Source organism: Xiphophorus hellerii, chromosome 14 (assembly GCF_003331165.1).
Source record: "Xiphophorus hellerii strain 12219 chromosome 14, Xiphophorus_hellerii-4.1, whole genome shotgun sequence".
NCBI classification, from domain to species: domain Eukaryota; kingdom Metazoa; phylum Chordata; class Actinopteri; order Cyprinodontiformes; family Poeciliidae; genus Xiphophorus; species Xiphophorus hellerii.
In genome coordinates, this window is record NC_045685.1 from 28,914,201 (window position 1) to 28,937,856 (window position 23,656).

The window sequence follows — 23,656 nt, forward strand, 5'->3', positions numbered from 1 at the left end:
AAAGGTCAACCTGGAGAATCTTTCTGGAGGGTCCAGATCTGCTCTCTGGGCCCGGTTCTACCAGCTTCATCAGAACCATCAGAACCACCAGAACCGTTTTCCATCTTTTATTTTCATATAAAACATAAATGTGGGTCAGTATCAAAACGTTGATCTGAGGTTCTAACAAACATGATCACATGAACCAGAACCAGAACCCGCAGCAGGTCCAGTTCCTCTGGGATCATAAAAACATTCAGATTCTGCTGCAAGGTTCTGTTAAAAATGGCTGGTTCTGGTCCAGACAGTTGGACCGGGCTTGGGTCAGAACATTCCCAACAGTTCTGAGGGATTACAGTCATTTAGAAGGATCTGGACCCATCAGAACCATCTGAGAGTCCAGTCAGCTGCTGGTTCTGTTCATGAGATCCAAAATGTTCCAGAACCACAGAAACTCGGACAGAGCTGGTCCGGAGGTTCTGGTTGGATTATTCATTATTATTATTCTGTTCCAGAACCGGGCTGCAGGTCCAGATGTCCTCCAGAACCTTCCTGACAGAGATCCACGGTGAAGAGGTCTCACTCTGATGTATTTCCTGGTTCTGTCCCCCCCAGCTGTTTGGACCACCATCTGGTTCTGAAGCAGTTCTGGGTTTTACTCTCCAGGTCCGGAGTTCCCGTCCTCCTCAGAACCAATCAGAACCCTGCTCCCAGTCAGAGGGCGGGGCTTAACCTGTGAGGAAGGATAGATCCTCTCAGCGTCCAATCAGAGAAGCAGTTATTCTCTATCATGGCTCTGCTGGCTGCTGATTAGTCGATCCGGTGTTCCTGAGGAGCTGATTGGCTGGCAATAGTCCTGAGAGTTAATCAATAAGGCAACAGAAGGTCTGTGATTGGCTAGAACAGGCAGGAGGGCGGAGTCTATCAGCGCCACTGGGATGTCTGGTTTGTATCGGGTCAGAACTTTGGTCTCCAGGTCCAGTCGGCGCCGCCAGAGCCGAGCTGATGGTGGCTGCGCTGTGATTGGTCAGTAGAGCAGAGTGGGCGTGGCCTTGTGAATCCTGAGCGTCTGGATGGAGGAGAGGATCTTCTTCTGATGGCCGGCGAGGGTGACGCCCACTCTGAGCAGGTCGCTATGGAAACGGAGGAGAGGGAGAACCATGAGCCCTGAGCACCGACTGCCAGGCTGAATCAGGCTGGACCCGCCAGAACCCGCCAGAACCCGCCAGAAACTTACTCTGTGTTGAGCTGCGACACCACGTCCAGGCTGGTCAGCCCGGCCTGGACGAAGTTCTGCTGGTACCGCTCCATCTTGATGGCCCGGAGCCACTCGGACACGGAACCGCAGGCTGACGGCGGCGGCAGGACGCGCTGGTCCAACAGGGGCTGGGAGGGACTGGGACACAGGGACAGGTTAGTCAGCCGGTTCTGGTCCAGTCCATGGTTCTGGTCCAGTGTATAGTTCTGATCCAGTCCATGGTTCTGATCCAGTCTATAGTTCTGGTCCAATCTATGGTTCTGGTCCAGGTCACAGTTCTGACCAAAGGACAAAAAATGTGAGCTGGATCAGAACCGGGCTAGAACCTTCCTATAGACCTGCTGACTGGTCAGAGCAGTCTCTGGGTCCGGACTCGGATCGGAACCAGCCAGGGAACGGGTCAACTGGGGTCTTACTGGTTCTGGACCTGCAGCTGAAACCACCACGGCCCCTTTCTGACTTCTGACCTCTGACCCCTCCCCTCACCTCACCTGGGCATCTCTGGGGGCGTGGCCTTCAGGGAGGCGGGGTTCCGGATCAGCCGGTCCAGCCCGGACACGATGTGGCAGAACCTGGGCCGGTTGGCTCGCTCCGTCTGCCAGCAGTCCAGCATCAGGCTGTGGAGCGCGGCGGGGCAGTCCGGCGGCGGCGGCAGGCGGTAGTCCTGCTCGATGGCGTTGATCACCTGGTCAGAACACGGGTCAGAACGGGTCAGATCGGGTCGGGTCAGTGACATGTTCTGGGTTCGTTATCTGGTGGTTCTTACATCCTGGTTGCTCATGTCCCAATATGGCCGCTCTCCATATGACATCACTTCCCACATGACGATGCCGTAGCTCCAGACGTCGCTGGCTGAGGTGAACTTCCTGTGAGCAGAGACTCATTACTGTCTCCATAGCAACCACGAGTACGCCGGCGGCTGCAGTACCGCTGCTCACCTGTAGGCGATGGCTTCAGGAGCCGTCCACCTGATGGGGATCTTCCCTCCCTGAGCACAGGAAGACAGACACCTTTCAAAATAAGAGCATGAATAAAAAGAGGACAGCTCTGAGGAACACCAGGAAACATCGGCGCTAAAAAGTTAGCTATGCTAACGCTAAAGCACTAATCATTAACAACAGAGCTAAAAAGTTAGCTATGCTAACGCTAAACCAATAATATTAGCGCTACAGTGTTACATACAGTGTCCTGTTGGGGGCGATATAGTGTCACAACACTCTGTCGCCCCCAACAGGACTAAATGTGTCATTGATTGCAACTTTAGCTGTTTTTCTAACATAAATAATAAAACAATAAAGAGATGAAAACATTTCTGTCTCCTTGTTCATGTTTAAGGTCATGGTTAACCTCCAGGGGTGAAGTGGAGGTTTCCATAGCAACACACTCACCAGAGAGCTGGTGTAGGTCGGGTCGGACGAGTTCTCCGTCAGGAACCGGCTGAGACCGAAGTCCGACACCTGGAGGGACAAAAGGAGTAGAGGACGATCAGAGACAGAGAGACAGACAGGAGGACAGGAAGAGAGACAAACAGACAGGCAGACAGACAGGGAGACAGACGCCCAGGTGAGTCTCACCTTGCAGACCAGGTTGGCGTTGACCAGGATGTTTCGAGCCGCCAGGTCTCTGTGGACGAAGCTCATGTCGGCCAGATGCTTCATCCCTGCAGCGATGCCGCGCAGCATCCCCACCAGCTGGATGGGGGTGAACTGACCGTCGTTCACCTGCAGGGGGCGACGGGGGGACAGGTGAGCCAGACGGGAAGTCAGTCAGACAGGAAGTGTGGTTCTGTGTGGTTCTGACCCGCAGGAAGCTGTCCAGCGCGCCGTTCTCCATGAACTCAGTGAGGATCATGACGGGACAGGAAGTGGTGATGACGCCCTCCAGGTGGATGATGTTGGGATGCTGGAACTGACCCATGATGGACGCCTCCGACAGGAAGTCCCGCCTCTGCTGCTCCGTGTAGCCGCCCTTCAGCGTCTTGATGGCCACAAAGTTCTCCTTCCTGCAGGGGAGACGCAGCCGGCCGCGGCACACCTCACCAAACTCACCTGGACCGGACCGGGTCAGAGAGAGAACCAGAACCGGGTCAGAGAGAGAACTTAGCCTGGGCCCAGAGCTGGTTCTGATGGGACCCAAACAGTCCCAGCTGGACCCAGTTCTGAACCTCAGAACCAGCTGATGAGAAGCAGAACCCAGAGTTTCCTCAGCGCCGCTGCTCCAATCCAGGGCAGCAGGTCCAGGTCAAAGGTTTACCAGACAGTAACAACAAACTAAATGCAATCAGAAACAAACATTCATCATCATGAAGGATGTGGCTGTTCTTATTTATTGGTTTTTATCTATCTATCTATCTATCTATCTATCTATCTATCTATCTATCTATCTATCTATCTATCTATCTATCTATCTATCTATCTATCTATCTCTCTCTCTCTCTCTCTCTCTCTCTCTCTCTATCTCTTTATCTATCTATCTATCTATCTATCTATCTATCTATCTATCTATCTATCTATCTCTCTCTCTCTCTCTCTCTCTCTCTCTCTCTATCTCTCTATCTATCTATCTATCTATCTATCTATCTATCTATCTAAAGGTCACGAACTGGAGTGGCAGAAGGCTCAGGAATAAAAGCTCTAATAGCCAGAAACCAGACTGGACCCGTTAACCAGACTGGACCCATTAACCAGACTGGACCAGTTTGAGGGAGCCATTCCACCCTCAGTCCTCTCTGACCTCTGACCTTCAGAGCCGTTCTCAGCAGACCCCTGCAGCAACGGCCTGGGAGGCAGGAAGAGTTTCTGTAGTTACATTTAGTTTTTTGGTTGTGAACAATTAGTCTTGAAAAAGCCAGTTGAATAATCTGTCACTGGATTATTTTATTAATCTGGAAACATTTAAAATCCCTGAAGGCAGACGGCACTGGGACCAGTTTAAAGTTTTACTGGAGTCAGTCAGACATCAAAGATCTAAACGTTTCTCTGAATTTGCCTCATTTTCTATTAATTCAATGAAAAAAACCAACTGAGTTTTCCTGTTTCCTGTTTCCTACAGGAAGTGCTCCGGTTCCTCTGCGGTCCAGAGAACCTCCCAGCGGTTCTGCCGGGTCCAGCGGTTCCTTACCGGCGCCGATCACTTCCTCGATCTTTACGAAGGAAGCATCGATCTCCTTGGCGAACTCTCTGACCGCCTCGTTGGGATCCTCGTAGGTAAACGGGTCGATGTACACCTTCATCGCTACGGCAACGACATCACACGTTCATCAGCCGTGATGTAAGCAAATCAAGGCCTCTGATTGGCTGAGAGACTCACCCTGTCCCATCTGGTACTGACCCGCCTTATCGGTCCGGGACGGGCGGCGCCGCCGGCGCTTTCTGATGGACAGGAAGACAGACAGGAAGTTGTTCTGCAGGAGTCCTAATATAGTCGACCTGTTACACCCTGAGCTGAGTGTGTCTGAGGTCAGAGGTCACGGCCTCCATTGTTCTCGGCGAAGGCAGCATCAGGATCCTCTTTCTCTTACCTGTAGCAGATGAATCCGGCCGTCGCCGCGGCGACCAGCAGCAGCGTCGCCACAGTGACGAGGACGGCGGTGAGCACCAGCTGGGAGTGGGTCGGACCTGTCGGAACCGAGCGGAGCCGTTAGAACCCGGTGGCTGAGCGGCACGGCGAGCGGCGGGCGGTCGGGTCGGGTCGGTACCGTCGGGCAGAGTGCTGAAGCTGCCGGCGCCGCTGAACAACCCATAACCCGCCTGGGTCTGGGCCCGGACCTGGACCTGGTACCGGGTGGCCCGCCGCAGGCCCGACAGAACCAGGGAGCAGGACGGGCTGGACCGGTACTCCCAGGGGGCTTGGCGGTCGGCGAGCGGCCGGAACCGCAGCTGGTACTCCAGGACCGGCTGCTGGTTCTGCAGAACCGGAGCGGTCCAAGTCAGGGACAAGCTGGACTCGGACGCCGCTGCCCTCCTCAGGCTGGACACCGGGGGCGGAGCTACAGAGAGAGGCAGCCAATCAGTGAGCGGCTCAGGAAGCCCCACTGCACTCTGGGTAACGGAGTGTTTTACCGTCTCTGCTGCTGGTGACGTTGATGCTGACGGAGGCCGGCTCTGATTGGCTGACAGCAGACACGCCGTTCACCGATTGGATGGTGAACATGTACCTGGTCTGTGGGCGGAGCCCCCAGACGGTGACCCGGGGTCGGGTCAGGCCCGTCTGGGAGGGGCGGAACAGGACGCTGTCATCACAGGGCGAGCAGGAGCCGACCAATCGCTGAGCAGGAGACGGCAGGGGGCGGAGCCATTAGGAACACCGTCCAGGTACAGATTCAGACTGGGATCAAACCAGTATCTACCAGGTATCAACCAGCAGACCCAGCGGTCCTACCTCACTGCTCCCAGCGTTCCCAGCATTCCCAGCGTCCCTGCAGGAGGAGCAGGCCAGCCGGTAGCTCAGGTCTCCCCGTCCTCCTCGGTCCAGCGGCTCCATCCACTCCAGGATGAGCGAGGAGTCGTTCAGCTGACTGACCGGGTGGCGGGGGGCCGACGGCGGGCCTGCAGGGGTCAGAGGTCAGGGCCTGTTTAACATCACAGTTTTACCCTGAGCGCTGACTGCCAGGTGGTTGGAGTGAGGAGCTGCTGAACCACCAGAGAGAGAAGCAGCTCCACAATGTGGGACGTTTTACTGGTTCCCATGAGGGGAAGCACTGGTTAAGGGTTAAAGGTCAGTTAGGCTGAAGGAAACGAATGGAGATGGAAAGTCCCCACAAGTCAGGAAAACACAACTGTGTGTCTCTGTGTGTGTGTCTCTGTGTGTGTGTCTCTGTGTGTGTGTTTCTGTCTGTGTGTGTGTGTGTGTGTGTGTGTGTGTGTCTCTGTCTGTGTGTGTGTGTGTGTGTGTGTGTGTGTGTGTCTCTGTGTGTGTCAGCAGCTCGTTCTGCTCATTCCCTCAGTTTCTCCCTGACCAGGTGCATGCTGGGTAATGTGGCCTCAGCTGGAGGTCTTACGTGTGCAGGCCGTGTGCGGCGGGTCGGAGTCGGCCCGATCGTAACCGTGGAGACAGGGGCAGTAGGCGGAGCCTGGGATCCTGGTGTTGCTGTTGTCTGGACAGGAAGTGCAGCCTCCACTTCCTGGTTCCATCTTGAAGTTTCCTGAAGGACAGGCTGCAGAGAGAGGATTACTTCACTGTAATGGATTACTTTATCCTGCTGGGATTACATTAGCCTCTGAGGGGGCGGGGCTTAATGTGGCGAGACAACAAGAGACAGGAAGTGGCCTTGGACTGGACAGGATGTGGAAAGTGCTGCCATGATGTCATCAGAAGCCTCTGTGTTTGACCTTTGACCTCTTTGGCTTCCCACAGGCTGACACCCACCGCAGCAGCACTTCCTGCTGGCAGCCAGCTGACCTCTGACCTCTGCTGGAATAACAGGAAGCCTCAACAGTCTGACACTGCGGTTCGGTCCGGACTGCCAAACTGTAACCGGGTCTGACCGGGTCACAGACTTCTGGTTCTACTGGGCCCGAACAGAGCCGGTCAGAACCGAGTCTGAGGTTCTATCAGAACTAGAACTCTTGCTGGGTCTGTGGGCCGAACCAAACAGAAGTGTGGTTCTACTGGGACCGAACCGACCTGAACAGAACAGGACTGATTCAAACAGACCCAATCAGAACCGGACCGACCCGATCAGAACCGGACCGACCCAGTCTGGTTTCCCGCCCCCTGTGCTCTTATTGTGAAGGGCTCACCTCGGCAGCGCAGGTCGCCGTCTCCGGCTTCGTACCCGGGGCGGCAGGCGCAGCTGGAGGTGGGCAGCCCCACCCACTGGCCGTCCTCGCCGCAGAGCATGCTGGGAGGCTGGGCCATCTCGCCGGGCGGCGTCACGGCATTCTCCACGCAGACGCCGCGCGCCTGCAGATCGACAGTCACGCTTTTACTCTGAAAACCCGCGGGGCGGTGCCAGGCGGCGTCGCCGTGGTTACCTGCTCCACCAGCGAGTGGGGGACGGTCTCGGGGAAGGCGGCGAAGGCGCGGCGCAGCGGCGGGCACTTCCTGAAGAAGACGCGGACGGCGAGCAGTGCCATGCAGGCGCCCTGGCTCTGGAAGGCCAGGTAAAGCCCCGCCCCCTTCAGGCCCTCCAGGCGCAGCAGCTTGAGGTTGGAGCGCCGCTCGGCACCGCCGCGCCGCAGCAGGTGGTCTGCCGCCACGGCGGCCGCTTTGGTGTAGGGGTTCTCCATCCAGGCGGGGTGTGTGGGCGTGGCCTCGTCGGCGTCCGCCTGGTAGTAGTAAAGGTTAAAGGTCTCCTTGCAGTGCCGCTGGTTCATTGCCGCGCACTCCATCATGGTGAACCTGCAGGGGGCAGGACGCCGTCACTACACCACTTCCTGTCTACGTGGCCCGGACGGCGGCTCCACCCACCGGATCTCCACGTAGAGCGTGGTGGCGGCGCGGCGCGGGATCCAACGCGTCCGCAGCCAATAGGAGGCCGGGCTGGACGGCGTGCAGATCTGGAAGGTCCGGACGCTGTTGGAGTCCTCGTCCAATCCGCTCAGCTCCTCCCACTGGGGGGCAGAGAGGGTCCAATCAGAGAGCAAGAGGAGGGAGGGACCAATCAGAGAGCAAGAGGAGGGAGGGACCAATCAGAGAGCAAGAGGAGGGGTCAACATGCAGCCAATCCCAGCAGCTAGTGTGGATGTGGGCGGGGCTTACCTGCTGGTCGTCTGCAGGGTGATTGGTCCAGCGCAGGTCCGACGTCTCCAGCTTGGTGTTCATCAGAACTTCTGAGGGCGAAACAGAGACGGATAAAAGGTTCTGGTTCTGGTCAGGTCCAACTGGTCTGAACCATTAGAACCATCAGAACCGCTACCTGGGCCCTCTGAGGCTCTGGACCAGACACGTCCTCAGTGTCCTGCGGGTCCAACCGAACCAGAACCATCATGGGCTAGACTGACTCTAAATAAATAAATGTGACGCCATGAACCGGACCTGGACCCGGTAACTCTGAGGACAACCGGATCGGGTGTCTCCATGGCAACGGGAACAAACATGGCAGCAGGAGGAACATGCAGAAACCGCTCAGAGCGCCCCCTACCTGCTGCCCTGGGTGACCGCCCAGCGCCCAGTCAGAACTGGGATCAGGAGGTCCGGAAAACAGAATCAGAACCACGTACTGACACAAGGTTCTGATCAGCCCAGCCTGATCCGATTACTGCCTCAAACTGGCTGTGTGTGTGTGTGTGTGTGTGTGTTCATCTGAACTGCTATGTCTGTGAGGACCCTGCAATTCTGACCTGAACCCTTTCAGTACCGTCAGTACTTCATGGTTCATCCTGGAGCAGTCCAAACCGGACCTCGCACACGCACTCTCACACACGCCCAGAGGGGCTCATGCTGAGTGTAAACAGCCAATCAGAGATAAGAGAGCAGGACGAGGAAACCGCCATGACAACGAAGACGGGATGTTTACACAAACGGGCCGGCTGCAGCGTGTGTGACGGGCTGTGTGTGTTAGTGTGTGTGTGTTATGGTGTGTGTGTGTGTTAGTGTGTGTGTGGTCTCATGCTCAGACTTGCTCTCTGGCAGTTTACTCTCATTCCTGCAGCCTGAGAACCAGAACCAGAATCAGAACTGGAAAAGGCTTCAGAACCTGCACTCACTGGCCACTTTATTAGGTACACCTTGCTAATACCATTTGGACCTAGTGGTGGGGATATGAGGAAGATCTAATATCCTGATATATTTTTATATCACAATACATGATATATATCACGATATTCTTAAATGAGCTCCAATGTTATTTTAAACTATGACGTCATCCAGGCCCATTCCCATTTCCCTGCTAGACTTAAATGTAAACTCATATAAAAAGGGATGCAGTGTTTTTGCTATGAACTGTTTTGCTATGAACTGTTTAAGACTAGGTAACAAGGTGAGAAATACATTTTAACTAAGAGAAAAAACAGTGAGAGAGAAGGAAGTAGGTCAGTTATGCTTGACTTTGACATAGTTAACAAATAGATGAGCTGTGGAATAAAGTGTGTTTTGGTTCAGCTTAAAAATAAAAAGGCGTCCTACACACACACATTACAGATCATCAGTAGAGCAGGTGTTTAAATTAGCTAATCAACCACAGCTGTGTTAGCTTGGCTAATAGAAGCGGTGGCTAATAGCAGTGGTGGCTAATAGCAGCGGTGGCTAATAGCAGCAGTGGCTAATAGCAGTGGTGGCTAATAGCAGTGGTGGCTAATCTACCACAGTGATCACTTATTAATAAAAGCAAAATACACATCAAGTCTAAAACGATCAAACTGTAACAAACTGAATGTTTTGCTCTGTTTGAAATGTTTGAGTGGCAGCTGCTGTGGTCGTCTGCTGCTGTAGCCCAGCCACCTCAAGGTTCGATGTGTTGTTAGTTCAGAGACGCTCTTTGGTTATTTGAGTTACTGTTCTATCAGCTCCAACCAGTCTGGCCATTCTCCTCTGACCTCTGGCATCAACCAGACAATCCCGCCCACAGACCTGCAGCTCACTGGATATTTTCTCTCTTTCGGACCTTTCTCTGTAAACCCTAGAGACGGTTGTGGGTGAAAATCCCAGTAGATCAGCAGTTTCTGAAATACTCAGACCAACAATCAGGCCAGAGTCTCTTAAATCTCCTTTCTTCCTCGTTCTGATGCTCAGTTCGAACTGCAGCAGATCGTCTCGGCCATGGCTACATGCTGCCCTGTGATTGGCTGATTCCACATTCATTAGCAGGCGTACCTAATAAAACGGCCAGTGAGAATAGATCTAAAATCCAAATAAGAACCAGAACCCTGCAATCCGGGTTCGACCCAGAACCTAGTTCTGTCAGACTGAGTTGATTGGCCGGAGTCAACGTAAGCCCCGCCCCTTCCTGACATCATCTGCAGCGGTTCAACTCCTTCTGCCAGGTTCTGATTCGGTACTGGTCCAGTTCTCCAGATGAACAATCTGGTTCTGGACCTACTGAACATCTGGAGAACACTGGACCTGGACTGCTGTTGGTTCTGGAACCAGCACAGAGCTCCAGAACCATCTGGGTCTTGGTTCTGTTCTGGACCCGGACACAAACAGAGCAGCTGAAGATTCACCAGCAGGTTCTGCAGAGGTTCTGGGAACCCAATCAGAACCCAAAGGTCAGCAGTCAGGCGGTCGGGTCGGTCCTGTAGAACCTGTTTATCCTAACTGTTCTCCTTCCAGAGTCAATAACAATGTTCCTTTAGTGAACAAATAATTATCTGTACCAGAGGACGGATCTGCAGCTAAAAAATGTTCTAACATCATCATCAGCTGATCATCAATACAGGCGGACCTAATTATTGATTATTGATTAATAACTGGACAGCAGGAGGTCCAGTTAACAAGAGATTTATTCCAGAATGTGAACCAGGTGAAGCCAGGTGAGTTCAGGTTCACACACACAGAGAGGGTTTTAATCTGAAACGTTTATATTTAGTTCTGATCTCACAGCTAAAGTCTGGATATGAAAGTTTATGATTAATGGAGAACTGAATTATTTCAATAATCGATTAATGTTTGTTCAGTCTTAAAATCACTAAACTCAATGCGAGGTTCAGGAAACACAGAGAACATGAACTTTATCCAACTGGTTCTGATCCGCTAAACTGGTTCTGGATCCTCTGGACCAGATCAGAACCAGCAGACTCTATCGACACTCCTAGCTCTATAGATCTGCAGCTTCTAGATCTGCTGGATCTCTGCAGTGGCTCTGGAATGGCTCCACTTCTCACACACACACATGTTTGCGTGGCTATAAGTGTCTTTGCTGGGACTTTCCATTGACTTCCATTCATTTCTACAGCCTGACCCTCATCCTAACCCTAACCAACCAAAACTCAATTCACACCTCAGTCCTAAATCTGACCTCTGACCCAAAAACAGCGTTTCTCCTTGTGGAACCAGGTTTTGGTCCCACAAGGAGCAGTGGGTCCCCACAGCGTAGTGTCAGGAAAACGGTCCCCACAAGGTACTACAGACAAACGCACACACACAGTTTATGAGCCCGCAGGTTAAACTGTGACTCACTTGTTTATTTAAATGAACCACAGGAACATTTTGACACACACCTGAGGCAGGTAGACTGATGCTTATCACACACACACACACACACACACACACACACACACACACACACACACACACACACACACAGACGGAGCCAGGTTATTAATGAGGCGGTCCTCAGTGTCTGCTCGGTCAGCTCATCCATCACTGGACCTGCATCACCTGAGGACACCTGAGGAGCAGCAGCCAATCAGAGAGCAGCTAGTCAGAACCTCATCCTGCTTCACCAAATTCTGAAACCAGAACCACTGATACCAGAACCAGAGAGACCAGAGAGATACCGACCAGAACCGGGAAGTGGGTCACATTCCTGCAGACAGGCCCAGCTTCTCCAGAGACCTGGCTCTGGATCAGAACCAGTCTGGGTTTGGTACACCGAGCAGAACCAGGCTGACCCATAGAGACGAGTTCTGGAGCCAGAGAGTGGTGGCTTCGTGAAGGCTGATCAGGGTGTGTGTGTGTGTGTGTGTGTGTGTGTGTGTGTGAGGTCTGCTCCTGCTTTAATAAGCAGGTAAACACAGATTCAGTCCAGCAGCAGCATTAATAACTGCTATGCAGCAGCAGGCTGAGCTGCAGCCGCCTTGTTATTAATGATAATAGCGATAATAACTTGTTATTAATGATAATAAAGAGTTTATAAAACTTGGAGCCACTTTAGCAGCTGGAGCTGCTTGTGTTGATTAAAACTGATTAAAGAGAATATCCTCAATATTCAACATAATCGTCTAAATAAAGATCAGCAGAATAACTGGAAAACTGACTCCATCTGCAGAAACCTCAGAGTTTAGATTATTGTTTATCATTTATTATGTAAACATGGTGGAGCCACAAACAGCCCGGTCCAACTGCTGGTTCTGATTTAACAGGTAAAAACAGGAAAATACCAGTTATAGAAGACAGTTTATTATTATTATTGCTAATTCAGGTTTAAACTTTAAATTATTCAGATGTCTGTTCATTTTACTATAAAATACTAGTAAAACTAAATAAATAAATAGAAGTTTTGGGAGAATAAAAATTGTTTATTTTTATTATTATTCGTTATTTTATATTTGGCAGTTTTAGCAGGAAAGTCCTAATTTAAAAACTTTGAAAAACTCACTAAGAATTTAATGAGAGTCCTTAGTAATAATAATAATAATAATAGTAATAATAATAATAATAATAAATAATAATAATAATAATAATAATAATAATAGCAGTGAAGTGAAATAATAATAATAATGTGTTAATAATGTTTTCGATGTTTAGTTTAATCCTTTTTTAACCTCCAGATTAATAATAAAGTTCTATTTGACCCGCTACGTTACTGATCGGTGATACCTGATCGTGGACCGAACCGGACTCACCCTCCTCGGCCCAGCAGAACCAGCAGCAGCCCAGCAGAACCAGCAGCCCCGGCAGCCCGCGGGGGGAGGCGCGGCCCCGGCCTGCCTCCGCCCGCTGGCCGCTCTCCATGGCTCCCCGCTGGAAGTCCCCTCCTCTCCGGAGCGGCTCGGTCCGTCCTACGGGTCCACGGTCCGGGAGGTCAGCTGGGCTCCTGGAGGACCGGTCGTGCCCGCCTCATTGGAGCTCAGACGGCGGTCCGGGAGCGGCGGGAATCCTCCGCACAGGACGAGTTAAATGTTGGAGAGAAACTTTTCAAGATGGAGGCTGAGAGTCCGGGTCTACAGCCAAGCCGAGGCCCCGCTCCTTCATCCGGCTCCCTCCATCCCCCGCTCCCCGCTTTGTCTCGCTCTCCTCCGGGAACCGCAGCGGGCTGCGGCGGACTCTGAGACCGGCACCGGAGCCCAGAGGTTCGGCCGGAGCAGCGGAGAGGAGTCGGTGGGTCGGCTGGAGGATAAAGAGAAACTTTTCCAGATGTAAATCCAGTCCGAAAGGCTCTGAAGTTCCCCAGTATTCCCAGTTGCCCCAGTGGTTTCCAGTTTCCAGAAAAACTTCAGACAAAGCTGAAAGTTTTCAGACCCCACCCTCACATGAAGCCCCGCCCACAACATGCCCGATGACGGTCTGTGATTGGCTGAGCAGCCTGTTGGTCTGTAAAGGGGCGGGGCTTACCGGTGACCGATACGTCATGAAGGAATGTAGAGGTGCCGGTCTGCGCATGACCGTTAGGAAAATAAAATCAAATATTTAATTATATATATAAAAAAACAAAATTAATTAACAATGAATGAATATTAAATTAATTTTTAAAAAGGAAAAACTCAGGAAGAAATTTGCTTCAATCCATCATTAGCACATTCTCTAATAATATTATTTTAGACAGTGAAACAACCCAAACTGAGCTGTGTGTATTAATAACATATTAATCTGTACTTCAGGTGAGTGACGTCACACCTGCAGGGCTTCCGTGCACTAAACAGGAAGAGCTGCGATTATCTTAATCTGTTCATTAATAACATGTTTCAGTGTAAAACATGGCGGAAACGTCAGGCTTTCAGCCTAATGACGTCAGTCAGGTCAGATCATTCTGAATTATTTCTCCTTAATATGATTTAACTCTTAGTTTTTATTTTATTTCAGTGAAAATAAGAATTTCTTTATGAGCCAATACAGATCCTGAAGTTCAGGATGTTCTCAGGAGTCCAATCATCAGTACAGGTTCTACTGGTTCTGTTTCCCTCAGGATCTCCTCCCAGCAGGTAAAAGATCTTCATCTTCAGTATCATGAACACCTGGAACAAAAGAGCCTCCTCCTCCTCCTGTGGGGACAATGAAGTGGGATCAGATGTCCTCTCTTTGTTGGCAGAGGTGTGAAAGAGGCGAGAGAAGGCAGTTGAGACAGGTGGCAGGTGGGAGCTCCGCCCCCTCCTCTGACCATCCAATAGTGGGGAACCTCAGCTGGTTCAAAAACACCAAAACACATGAAGAAGCGGCTGGAAGAGTTTAAACGCCTGAGAATGAACGAGAAGGACCTCGCTGCAGCAAACAGAAAGGGGCGGGGACGGACCTTTCCGTCAGTCCCATACCTTATTTGGAAATGGGACTATTGCATTCCGGAAATGAAGGGGGCGCTATTTTCATAATCACTAGTATAAATACCTTAAGACGCGGAGTTAAGAGGAACAGAAGAAGAAAGAAAGAAGTTTAAGAGGTTTTTCCACTGATGTTCGGCGCACGATCAACAATGCAAAACTCACAAAGTCAACAAAAGGTATTTTTACCTTCTTAAATTTTTTCACATAGTAAATCAATACGCTTTTCTAGATTAGGTTGAAAATATAATTAAGAACTAGTGAAATTCGTAATTCATACAGGGGAAGGCTAATTTTAGCATGTAGCATAGCTAATTATTATCCCGCAGGGCACCATTAGATAAAAATAGAAAAGTAGATAACATGTATAATTGAGAAATGTATTTTATGCTCAAACTGTTTTTTATTTTCATTATACAGACCCACGTATCTATTTGCCACATGAACATAAATATTTCTGTTCCCTTTGCTCATACAAGCTACAGAACCATTTAGCACAAACTGCTATGGTTCAACATAACGGTATGTATAACTACACTTGAAAAATATAAAATATTTTTTACATACTTACCAGTTTTCTAGTGTTTCTCTTTTATTTTTAAAGGTTGATCTTTTTTAAATATGTTGTGTACACCAATGTTAAATTTCTGGAAAGTCTAATATATTTTATAAACTAACAGCAGCCATTATAGTTGGGTGTAGAACCCAGATGTGATACTCTAATGATGAGTAGCACAACTTCAATATAGTTTTAGTAAGTAACTGCAATAAACTACACTAGTAAGAGTAACAACGTATTTGGTGAAATGGCTATTATTAACTACTGTTTTACTGATCATAATGTGCAATGTGATTTTTTATTTTGTTTGGTTTTTTGTTTTTTTCAGATGCCTCTGAATGTTCTTGAAGCTGTTCTCCAGGAGGTGGCGCTAGCACAGGGAGACTCAGCTTACCTCACCTTGGCTTTGACCTGCAAGTGCTTTGAAGCCGTTGAGTCTGACCCAGTTTTCAGGAAGAAGACTCACTTTGCTTGGCTGGATGGTAAGGACCTTTGACTTTTTTCACCTAAAACATGTGAAATTAGATTTCAACTACATGAAATCGATTTTTCATTAACAGGTGAGATCAACTGGGGCAAATTTTCAAAAACATTCAAGGCAGAAAACCGGATTCCTTTTGCGGTTGTAACGTGTTCCTCCTGCCACCGGTGATATAAAGACTGTGGGCTTCACCGGCAATGGAAGACGAGGAGAGTACCCTGGTTACTACTGTGATGGCCGACCTGGACACTGCACTGACTGTCAATACTGAATGCAAGGAGAATATTAGTTGCTTTCCTCAGTCTTTCACACATTTCAGTTGTCACACATTGTTCGTTTTTTTTGTGACATGCCATTTTAAATCATTTCTGCTAAATAATATTTGCCTTTTGACTTGTGCAGTCATCCTTTTTAATAATGTGTTCTTTCAATATTATTTACATTTTTGAATGTTCCTTTTGTTGTAGCTCAGTTGATTTACTTTATTTAGTTTTCACAGAAATGGTGCCGTTTCCACACAAAGTTACATTGTGGCTGTAATTTGTTGGAGAGAGTAGAACCAATAAAGTAGTTGTAAATATATTGTAACAGCGTTATTTAGCAATAGGATAACCTTGTTTTAAAAATTTTAAATGCAAGCAAAGCTAATAACTTGCAATATTTTATATGTGTAAATACAATGTTTCCTATACTTTTTGAACAATGACTGGAATCAATACAAATTTTTTTACAAACCTGACATACAGCTAAGTTGTTTTATGTTTTAACAGTCAGAATCAACTTGGGGTTTTTTGTAATAAAGCAAGCACATACAGAAACATATTGTTCGGTTACAAACAAGATTAAACGAGCAGAGCGAAGGTGTAGTCGGGGTGGAGGTGATGGAAGCTCAGATGAGGAGCAGTTGCACACATCAAGCCGGACTTTATGAAGGGTGGAGGAGATGAGCCCGGCGCCGTTAGGCTGGGATGGAGACACATGATCAGATGATTGGCTGAGCAGGTGAGATGAAGACAGTTATAGTTAGAATTTACACACTGGTTTAATTTATGTAACCAGTGACTTTATTCAAAAAGGTTTTCATATAGAAAAAAGATCATTCTCTCTGGCAGTTACCAGCGCAGTGTCTACTGCCGGGGTCCGAGCCCCAAAGATTATTTCTTGTCAAATAAACTTTCTAAAACTTTCTCTCTGTGTGAGTCTTTCCAGGTTGAAGCTGCATTTAAAGTTTTAAATAATCTCTTTGGGTTTTGCAACAATTGGATATTTAAGGGCTTTATTTTATGAATCGATTGCAATGGGTAGAATTGATATGGAATTTATAAATGGAATAGTGGGACACCAATCAGTTTACTGGTTGAACTGGAGTCCTTATAGCAAAAGTTTCCAATGAGACATTATGGTAAACAATGATAACAGCTGAGCCAGGTCACCTGCAACCAAAAATATTCTAGTTTTCTGAACTTCACTTGTTAGAAGTTCAGACGTCCTTTGGTTTGTTTGTAAATTATATTCACAATGTGAATAATAAGAAAAATATTTGGCAAATAAACAACAAAAGTGCGCTGTGAATGGACGTACTAAGTTGGCCAAAATTGTTGACTAAATGTTTTACCGACCAAACCTCTTTTCCATCTAGTTCTTATTTAATAAGCCAGAGGCTATTATAGTTTAGATTGTAACTTATTTATTTTAAGAGTACCATTCACAACATCAAAATATATTATTTGAACTTCATTTGTTTATATCTGTTTTCTTAATCTGCTACGGACTGGCGATCTGTCCAGGGTCAGCAGCCCTCATGACCCCACTATAGGGATAATTCATGATAATTAATGGATGGATAAATGTGCTCTTAATGTAATGTACATTTGTCTCCAAAATATTGATTTGATTCATGTTTTATGACTTTTGTTTGAGATAGATTGGGTGTAAGGATAGATAAATACATCTCCATAATGTTTCCTTATTGCTTATTCTAGATTGTTTGTTACTAATATAATTTTAAATAAAGATTTAATAAAGATTTGGAAATAAAAAAGTGACTTACCACGTGACAGACATACCACGTGACATATCACGTTTTGTAGCCATTTTTTTACTATTTAATTTGTATTTTTAATGTTGAAAGTGTTCTTGGGTGTTTTAAAAGGCGTTGTCAAATAAAATACGTTATTATTAGTATAATTATTATAACACGATCGGTACAGGAAATAGTGTCACTAGCGCCCCCTTCATTTCCGGAATGAAATAGTCCCATTTCCATATAAGGTATGAGACGGACAGTGGTCCGTCCCCACCATTTCCATATAAGGTATGAGACTGACAGTTGTCCGACCCCGCCCCATTCTGTTTGCTGCAGCGAGGTGTACTTGGAATGAACCGCTAGACTGAAGGAGGAACTGGACCTCAGAAGCTGGCTCCCCCTGCTGGAGTCTGAGGGAACTGCATCATGTTAGACTGGCTCCCCCTGCTGAATCCTAAAGGAACTGCATCTTGTTAGACTGGCTCCCCTGGTGGAGTCTAAAGGAACTGCACCAGCATGATAACTGATAATAATAATATTCCTTTATTTAATCAGATAAACCCCGTTGAGATCTAGATCTCATTTTCAAGAGGGACCTGAAACAAACTTCACTCCCCGTCGGGGAATCGAACCCCGGTCTCCCGCGTGACAGGCGGGGACACTCACCACTATACTAACGAGGAGATTGATCAGGACAAACTGAGCCCAGCCAGCTGAGTAACAGACTGAAACCTTTATTAACACATGTAACACGAACAGAGGAAGTGAGCGCACTCAGTGAGTGGAGAACCGGGGCAGCTGGTCTCCCAGAATTACCCGCCGCTCCACGCCGTCCTCAGAGATGGAGGCCAGCCTGATGACGCCGCCGCTGGAGCCGTCCCTCTCCATGGCCAGAGACAGAGCTGCAACACACACAATTGAATTTCGTTGTCCTTGTGACAATGACAATAAAGATTTATCTCTTATCTATCAATGTCAGATCCTGAGGACTCCAGCTCCCAGCATGCCCTGCGACAGCCTTACCTGAGGCAGTCAGCTCCAGACACTGGTCCTTGTTCAGGCCCGGTTTGTAGTTGGAGTCCATGAAGCCGTAGACGTAGGTGCTGCCGCTGCCGCCCACCGCCACGGGCTGACGGACCAGCATTCCTCCAATGGGAACACAGTACACCTGGAGGACAGAACCGGGTCAGAACCAGGTTAGACTGGGTCAAAACCGGATGAGAGCCGGGCCATGGGACCCCGGGTGTCCCTGTGATCCCACCTGTCCTCCCTTCCTGCGGTCCCAGCCGGCCACCAGGATCCCAGCCATCAGCTCCTCTCGGTACCGGTAGCAGCTGGCTCTGAACAGGTTGGCCGCCGTCTCCACCAGGGGGGGCTCGTCCAGCTCCACACTGTGGGGGGGACAGAGAGGACAGGAGGACAGTTAGACCTTCACCTGTCAGAACCACACGAGGCTCACAAACCCGGTCTGGTACCTGTGGAAGCCCAGCTGGTAGGAAACAACCTCAGCGATGGCCTGAGTGTCTGCAGCCGATCCAGACCTGAAACACACAGAGAGACTAACTAGAACCCGTACTGGGACCAGAACCAGAACCCCGGCTATCCTCCTGCAGCAGCACCAGGACCGACCTGCAGCAGTAGATCCTGTCGTGGATTCGGGTCAGTTTGTCTGTCACTCTGTTGGCGATGTAAGCTCTGAGAGAGGGAGAGGTACACAGGTGAGTCTACCTGGGGACAGGTAACTATGGTAACCTCTAAGGTGTCCTTACCCTGTGGTGGTCCGGGAGTCGGCTCCAATCACCACTCCTCCATCGTACTCCACCGCCATGATGGTGGTCTGAAACACACACAATAAGCTCAGAACGGTTTTGTTCAGCAGACCTCAGCTGGTTCTGGTCGCCTTCACTGAGTCAGTTAATTATCGGACACCCCATCAAACCACAGAGAGGCATAAAGGAGATGTCCGATAATAGAAGCATCAACTGACGACCGCTTCTTTTTTTTGCCAGAGGTGCGTTTTACAACAGCTAAGTCCTGCGCCAATTATCGGACAGAGAGCATGTTTTTATGTCACTGTTAAACTCACTTTCATTTTACCAGCTCATTATCGGACACATTAGCTTTAAAAAACGTTTTGTCCGGCAATAGAAACAGGAGCATTAGCCATCCCTCCGACATAATAAAAGAACCACTGAGCGGGTCAGACCGACGGAAGTTCTGCTCCCGGACCGGTTCGAAACTTTATTTAATGTTTTTGGCCCTTAAGACCTTTATTAACAATTATCAGTTCTGAACTTTATTTAACTTTCTAATCTTTAATAAACCAGCGTGAGCTAACGTTAGCTACAGCTAGCTGCAGCATATCTGCTGTCTCATTCCGACACATTTCTGATTTAAAATTACTCCATCAAGAACCGAACCGACCCGAATGCAGTCCACTCTGGTCCCGCCAGCCCCGCACCTACCCCTGTGCTGACTTCCTCCCTGCTCCAGTCCGGAACCAGGTCATTTTTCGAGGAAATGTGATGACCGAAGATCGGCATCATAGACGCTGCGGCCGCCATTTTTTTTACTCTTACTTAGCTCAACACTGAGTAAAGGAGGAGGTGTCCGTTAATACCGCCGGGATTTAATTCATTTTACGCAGGCACTGAAGTGGAAACCTCTGAAGTGAAAACAGTGATAAGCAGTTCACTATCCATAATATACTGTCTGCTTAAAAACACAACTAAAGACACTAAAAATAAATAAATAAAAATACCCGTAACTATAAATCCGGCATGTAAGCGAACAGCTACGCAGTGAGGTCCTGACGGAGACAGGAAGAGAAGGTAAACAGTTCCCGATTCAAAAAGTCAGATTGTTGTTGTTTTAACGTTCACTTTTTTTTTCCTAATCTCAGGATCTCTCTAACTGTATGTGTCTGTAAGTTTAGTGTGGATTTTGGGCTTTAATTCGTTTTTTGGGCTTTTAAACTCCATCTGACCGCCGCGGTGAACCAGACTCCATTAAAAAAAAACTTTACATTTTGATTCCAACATTTAAAACTTTGAAGACACGGTAGAAAATTACTGCAATAAATACTGTAAACATGGAGAAGCAGATCGCTGATTCGGCATAGCTTGAGTTATTGTCACTATTTATTAGCAGGATTTATTGATTATTGATTGATTGGTTGTTGTTTGTCCGGGAATTTGTGCTTCAGATGACGGTTCATAATCTGTACATATTTGACCGGAATGGGAGCTGCTTGTTTTATAATGAATGGAACCGGAAGAAGCAGGCGGGGATCTCTAAGGATGAGGTGACGTCACACAGAAACAAACTTAATAAGCAACCAGCATTAACCAGTCAGTAACTAGTCTCTGTGTGTGTGTGTGTGTGTGTGTGTGTGTGTGTGTGTGTGTGTGTGTGTGTGTGTGTGTGTGTGTGTGTGTCTGCAGGAGTTCAAGCTGATGTACGGGATGCTGTTCTCCATTAGGTCTTTCGTCAGCAAGATGTCTCCTCAGGACATGTATCCTTCATTAGCTGCCTGGTTGCCAGGTTACCAGTTTGTCCTTCTGTCCTGCTACGGTCCTTAGCGCATCCCAAGGAAGGACGGCTTCCTGTCCTTCCAGACCAGTAAGTACCGCCTCCATTACTACGAGACGGCCAGCGGCCTGAAGTTTGTCATGAACACGGATCTGTCAGTGAGCAACGCCAGGGACACGCTGCAGCACATCTACAGCAACGTAGGAGACACACACACACACACACACACACACACACAGCAGCACATCTACAGTAACGTAGGAGACACACACACACACACTCACAGCCCGGTTCTGGTTCTGGAGGAGAATCAGGTTTTAGTCTCTCTGGGTTCTAAATAGATGCACCGATGCATTCACTTCCAATACCGGTCCATATCTGAGGTATCTGCCGATATTGATCCAATATTTGAGGTGTCTGCCGATATTGAGCCAATACCAATAAATAGTGCTAAATTGACTTTAAACATTTAAAATTAATATTTGTTCAAATGTTGCAAAGATACAAAAATCCTCTTCTGCAACATAAAATATGAAAATTATCCTCACATTTCTATCAATTGTATTTATCTATTGTTATTTAAATAACTTTGATTTAAATAAAGATAATAGTAAACGGAGCTGTAGAATCAGGCTAAGTGTCAAAAACAAGCAGCAGCTGCTTCCCTCCGTTCAGAGGAATCGAATTGTTCCTGAACGTCTCAACAATGCTCAGCTATGATTTCCTCAAATAAGCATAAATCAATAACTATAACATGTTGGACGATGTTTTTTCACCTGACATAATTATTTTATTTCAGGTGTTTAGAAGCAGTTGGTCAGCGCTGCTCAGTCAGAGTAGAGCCGTTAGCATGATGTGGATCATAATCATTTTCTGAAACAATAAAAGTTCAGCAGCTCATCCTGAGGAACTGAATTCATCCTGCCTGGTTTTGTTTCTTCATGGTGGATGTTTTCTCTGCTAACTGTTAGCATGTAGCCTGAGTCATGTGATCAGGCTAATTAGCCATGTGCTAACTTCAAACTAATAATCAATAAAGCTGTGAAGGCCTCCACACCATCTGTTAGGAAAGGAAACGCATCAAGGGTATCGGCTTTTCAAAATAAAGTAAAATTTAATGTTTCAAGATACTTAAATTTGTCTCATTATGGTTTAGATAAGTGCATAAATATAGGGGATATATCTGTAATAATCAATAATCAATCAAGTTTATTAGTGCAGCACATTTCAGCATCAGGGAGGTTCAAAGATCTTTACATCATAGAAACACAAAAAGCGTAGATATAAATTTATCTGATACGCTTTGAACATAGAAATAAAACAACTTGATTCAGAAGGTCTGGGGCTTTTATTGTGGCGGGGCACAAAACATAGAACTAGACCTCCTAGATCAGCCTTATGGACCAGCACACTGCCATCGATACTTGATCTAGAAATGTTTTTCTATGTTGGGACCAATGCAGATATCAGAACAATTCTGGTCCAGTTCTGATGGCAGGTCCAGAACGGTTCTGGTTCTGGTCCAGTTCCAGGTTCTGACCGACCCGTCTGTGTTGCAGCTCTATGTGGACCTGGTGGTGAAGAACCCGCTGGTTCCGTCCTGCCAGCCTCTGGACAGCGAGCTGTTCGGAACCAGACTGGACTCCTTCATCCGCTCCCTGCCGTATTACAGCCCACGCGCCGCCTGACCGGTTCTGGTTCTGACCCGACTCCTGACCCGCTTCTCATCCTGCCGTATTACAGCCCACGCGCCGCCTGACTGGTTCTGACCCAACTCCTGAACCGCTTCTCATCCTGCCGTACTACAGCCCGCCTGACCGGTTCTGGTTCTGACCCGACTCCTGACCCACTTCTCTCTGTCCTTCAGAACCAGAATCGCTCCAACATCAGAACAGTCTGGATCTGGACCAGAACACTGGATGGAGCAGAACCGGGTCAGCAGAACCGGGTCGGGCTTGCTGTATTTATTGAGTTGTTCTGTGTTTAATAAAGTGAAGTTTGACCGGTCCGGTTGGTTCTGTGGTTCTTGACCCGTTAACTGTTGATGCTTCAGAACCTCAGAGGTCCAATCTGAGCTGAACCGGGTCAGAGTCCAAATGGGCTGAGCAGAACCAATTAAAGTTTTTGTTCTGGTTGAAACCCAAACGTCTCCTGATGATCGGTGGTTCTGACCCAACAGAACCTTTAACATCTGGAGCAGTTCTGCTCCTTGGTTCTGGTTCTGATGGAGATGAAGTCCAGACCAACCTGCCTGGTTCTGATGGAAGAACCAGATCCATCATGGTGGTCCGGATCAGTGGAACCGGGTCGCTGCAGTAGAACTGTTCTGGTCTGGCTGCTGGTGATGATGTCACAGGTCAAAGGTCAGATCTGGATTAACTCGGTTTTAGGTTTAATGATTATTTTGTGATTATTAATAAGTGATCGCTGTGGTAAGAGGAGAAAACTATAAATATATCGCTGCACTTTACTGTATGGCTAGCTCCACGACTAGCTCCACGGCTAGCTCCACGGCTAGCTCCACGACTAGCTCCACGGCTAGCTCCACGGCTAGCTCCACGACTAGCTCCACGGCTAGCTCCACGACTAGCTCCACGACTAGCTCCACGGCTAGCTCCACGACTAGCTCCACGACTAGCTCCACGGCTAGCTCCATGACTATCTCCACGGCTAGCACCATGACTAGCTCCACGGCTAGCTCCACGACTGTTACTGTCTCTTACTCTGGAGTTCCGAGAAGATGGCG

At 48.3% G+C, this 23,656-nt stretch overlaps 3 protein-coding genes, 2 long non-coding RNA genes and 1 other non-coding gene across 12 annotated transcripts; 3 read left to right on the top strand and 3 right to left on the bottom strand.

Annotated features, from left to right (window-relative positions):
* Positions 1–91: 91 nt before the first annotated feature.
* LOC116732015 (ephrin type-B receptor 4b-like) lies at positions 92–13,462 on the bottom strand. 5 transcript variants are annotated; one of them, XM_032581941.1, is made up of 20 exons: positions 12,685–13,452; positions 7,940–8,010; positions 7,649–7,791; positions 7,213–7,579; positions 6,979–7,141; positions 6,237–6,392; positions 5,619–5,784; positions 5,299–5,516; positions 4,935–5,225; positions 4,758–4,854; positions 4,568–4,608; positions 4,358–4,471; positions 3,038–3,285; positions 2,812–2,958; positions 2,626–2,694; positions 2,176–2,225; positions 2,004–2,103; positions 1,729–1,922; positions 1,217–1,375; positions 92–1,112 (listed from the first exon to the last, which is right to left on the bottom strand). In XM_032581941.1, exons 1-20 carry the CDS (start codon positions 12,791–12,793, stop codon positions 1,007–1,009), a joined length of 3,009 nt encoding a protein of 1,002 aa, XP_032437832.1. In that variant the 5' UTR covers positions 12,794–13,452; the 3' UTR covers positions 92–1,006. The 5 variants fall into 5 exon arrangements, 4 of the variants coding, with proteins under 4 accessions (XP_032437832.1, XP_032437830.1, XP_032437831.1 ...); XM_032581939.1 differs by having other exon boundaries at positions 4,547–4,608; XM_032581940.1 differs by having other exon boundaries at positions 4,547–4,608; positions 5,299–5,503; positions 5,618–5,784; positions 12,685–13,450.
* Positions 13,463–14,642: 1,180 nt separating this feature from the next.
* LOC116732038 (uncharacterized) lies at positions 14,643–15,617 on the top strand. The gene is made up of 3 exons (XR_004341697.1): positions 14,643–14,835; positions 15,201–15,354; positions 15,433–15,617. It is a non-coding gene; the product is annotated as an uncharacterized LOC116732038 (long non-coding RNA).
* Positions 15,618–17,990: 2,373 nt separating this feature from the next.
* Positions 17,991–18,062, bottom strand: trnad-guc (transfer RNA aspartic acid (anticodon GUC)). Its single transcript has one exon. It is a non-coding gene; the product is annotated as a tRNA-Asp (tRNA).
* A 35-nt stretch (positions 18,063–18,097) lies between these two features.
* psmb6 (proteasome 20S subunit beta 6) lies at positions 18,098–19,979 on the bottom strand. 2 transcript variants are annotated; one of them, XM_032581956.1, is made up of 7 exons: positions 19,845–19,979; positions 19,149–19,216; positions 19,009–19,074; positions 18,855–18,920; positions 18,641–18,770; positions 18,403–18,547; positions 18,098–18,281 (listed from the first exon to the last, which is right to left on the bottom strand). In XM_032581956.1, exons 1-7 carry the CDS (start codon positions 19,941–19,943, stop codon positions 18,154–18,156), a joined length of 702 nt encoding a protein of 233 aa, XP_032437847.1. In that variant the 5' UTR covers positions 19,944–19,979; the 3' UTR covers positions 18,098–18,153. The 2 variants fall into 2 exon arrangements, with proteins under 2 accessions (XP_032437847.1, XP_032437846.1); XM_032581955.1 differs by having other exon boundaries at positions 18,098–18,297; positions 18,354–18,547.
* Positions 19,980–20,096: 117 nt separating this feature from the next.
* LOC116732030 (trafficking protein particle complex subunit 1-like) lies at positions 20,097–22,918 on the top strand. Of its 2 annotated transcripts, XM_032581964.1 has the most exons (5): positions 20,097–20,210; positions 20,585–20,683; positions 20,823–20,893; positions 20,972–21,110; positions 22,470–22,598. In XM_032581964.1, exons 2-5 carry the CDS (start codon positions 20,585–20,587, stop codon positions 22,596–22,598), a joined length of 438 nt encoding a protein of 145 aa, XP_032437855.1. In that variant the 5' UTR covers positions 20,097–20,210. The 2 variants fall into 2 exon arrangements, with proteins under 2 accessions (XP_032437855.1, XP_032437854.1); XM_032581963.1 differs by lacking the exon at positions 20,097–20,210 and having other exon boundaries at positions 22,470–22,918.
* On the top strand, positions 21,118–22,368 carry LOC116732035 (uncharacterized). Its single transcript, XR_004341693.1, has 2 exons — positions 21,118–21,293; positions 21,324–22,368. It is a non-coding gene; the product is annotated as an uncharacterized LOC116732035 (long non-coding RNA).
* Positions 22,919–23,656: the final 738 nt, after the last annotated feature.

What these genes read in the sequence shown, in the direction of transcription:
- LOC116732015 (XM_032581939.1), bottom strand. Translation starts at nt 12,793, where the DNA reads ATGGAGAGCGGCCAGCGGGCGGAGGCAGGCCGGGGCCGCGCCTCCCCC. An exon ending in ACCCTGCAGACGACCAGCAG is followed by an intron (nt 7,792 to 7,939) that starts GTAAGCCCCGCC and finishes TCTGCCCCCCAG; the next exon opens with TGGGAGGAGCTGAGCGGATT. An exon ending in CTTCAGCACTCTGCCCGACG is followed by an intron (nt 4,855 to 4,934) that starts GTACCGACCCGA and finishes CGGTTCCGACAG; the next exon opens with GTCCGACCCACTCCCAGCTG.
- psmb6 (XM_032581955.1), bottom strand. Translation starts at nt 19,943, where the DNA reads ATGGCGGCCGCAGCGTCTATGATGCCGATCTTCGGTCATCACATTTCC. An exon ending in GACTCCCGGACCACCACAGG is followed by an intron (nt 19,075 to 19,148) that starts GTAAGGACACCT and finishes TCCCTCTCTCAG; the next exon opens with AGCTTACATCGCCAACAGAG. An exon ending in TGGAGTCCTCAGGATCTGAC is followed by an intron (nt 18,298 to 18,353) that starts ATTGATAGATAA and finishes CAACGAAATTCA; the next exon opens with ATTGTGTGTGTTGCAGCTCT.
- LOC116732030 (XM_032581964.1), top strand. Translation starts at nt 20,585, where the DNA reads ATGACGGTTCATAATCTGTACATATTTGACCGGAATGGGAGCTGCTTG. An exon ending in CGGGGATCTCTAAGGATGAG is followed by an intron (nt 20,684 to 20,822) that starts GTGACGTCACAC and finishes GTGTGTCTGCAG; the next exon opens with GAGTTCAAGCTGATGTACGG. An exon ending in AAGATGTCTCCTCAGGACAT is followed by an intron (nt 20,894 to 20,971) that starts GTATCCTTCATT and finishes GCGCATCCCAAG; the next exon opens with GAAGGACGGCTTCCTGTCCT.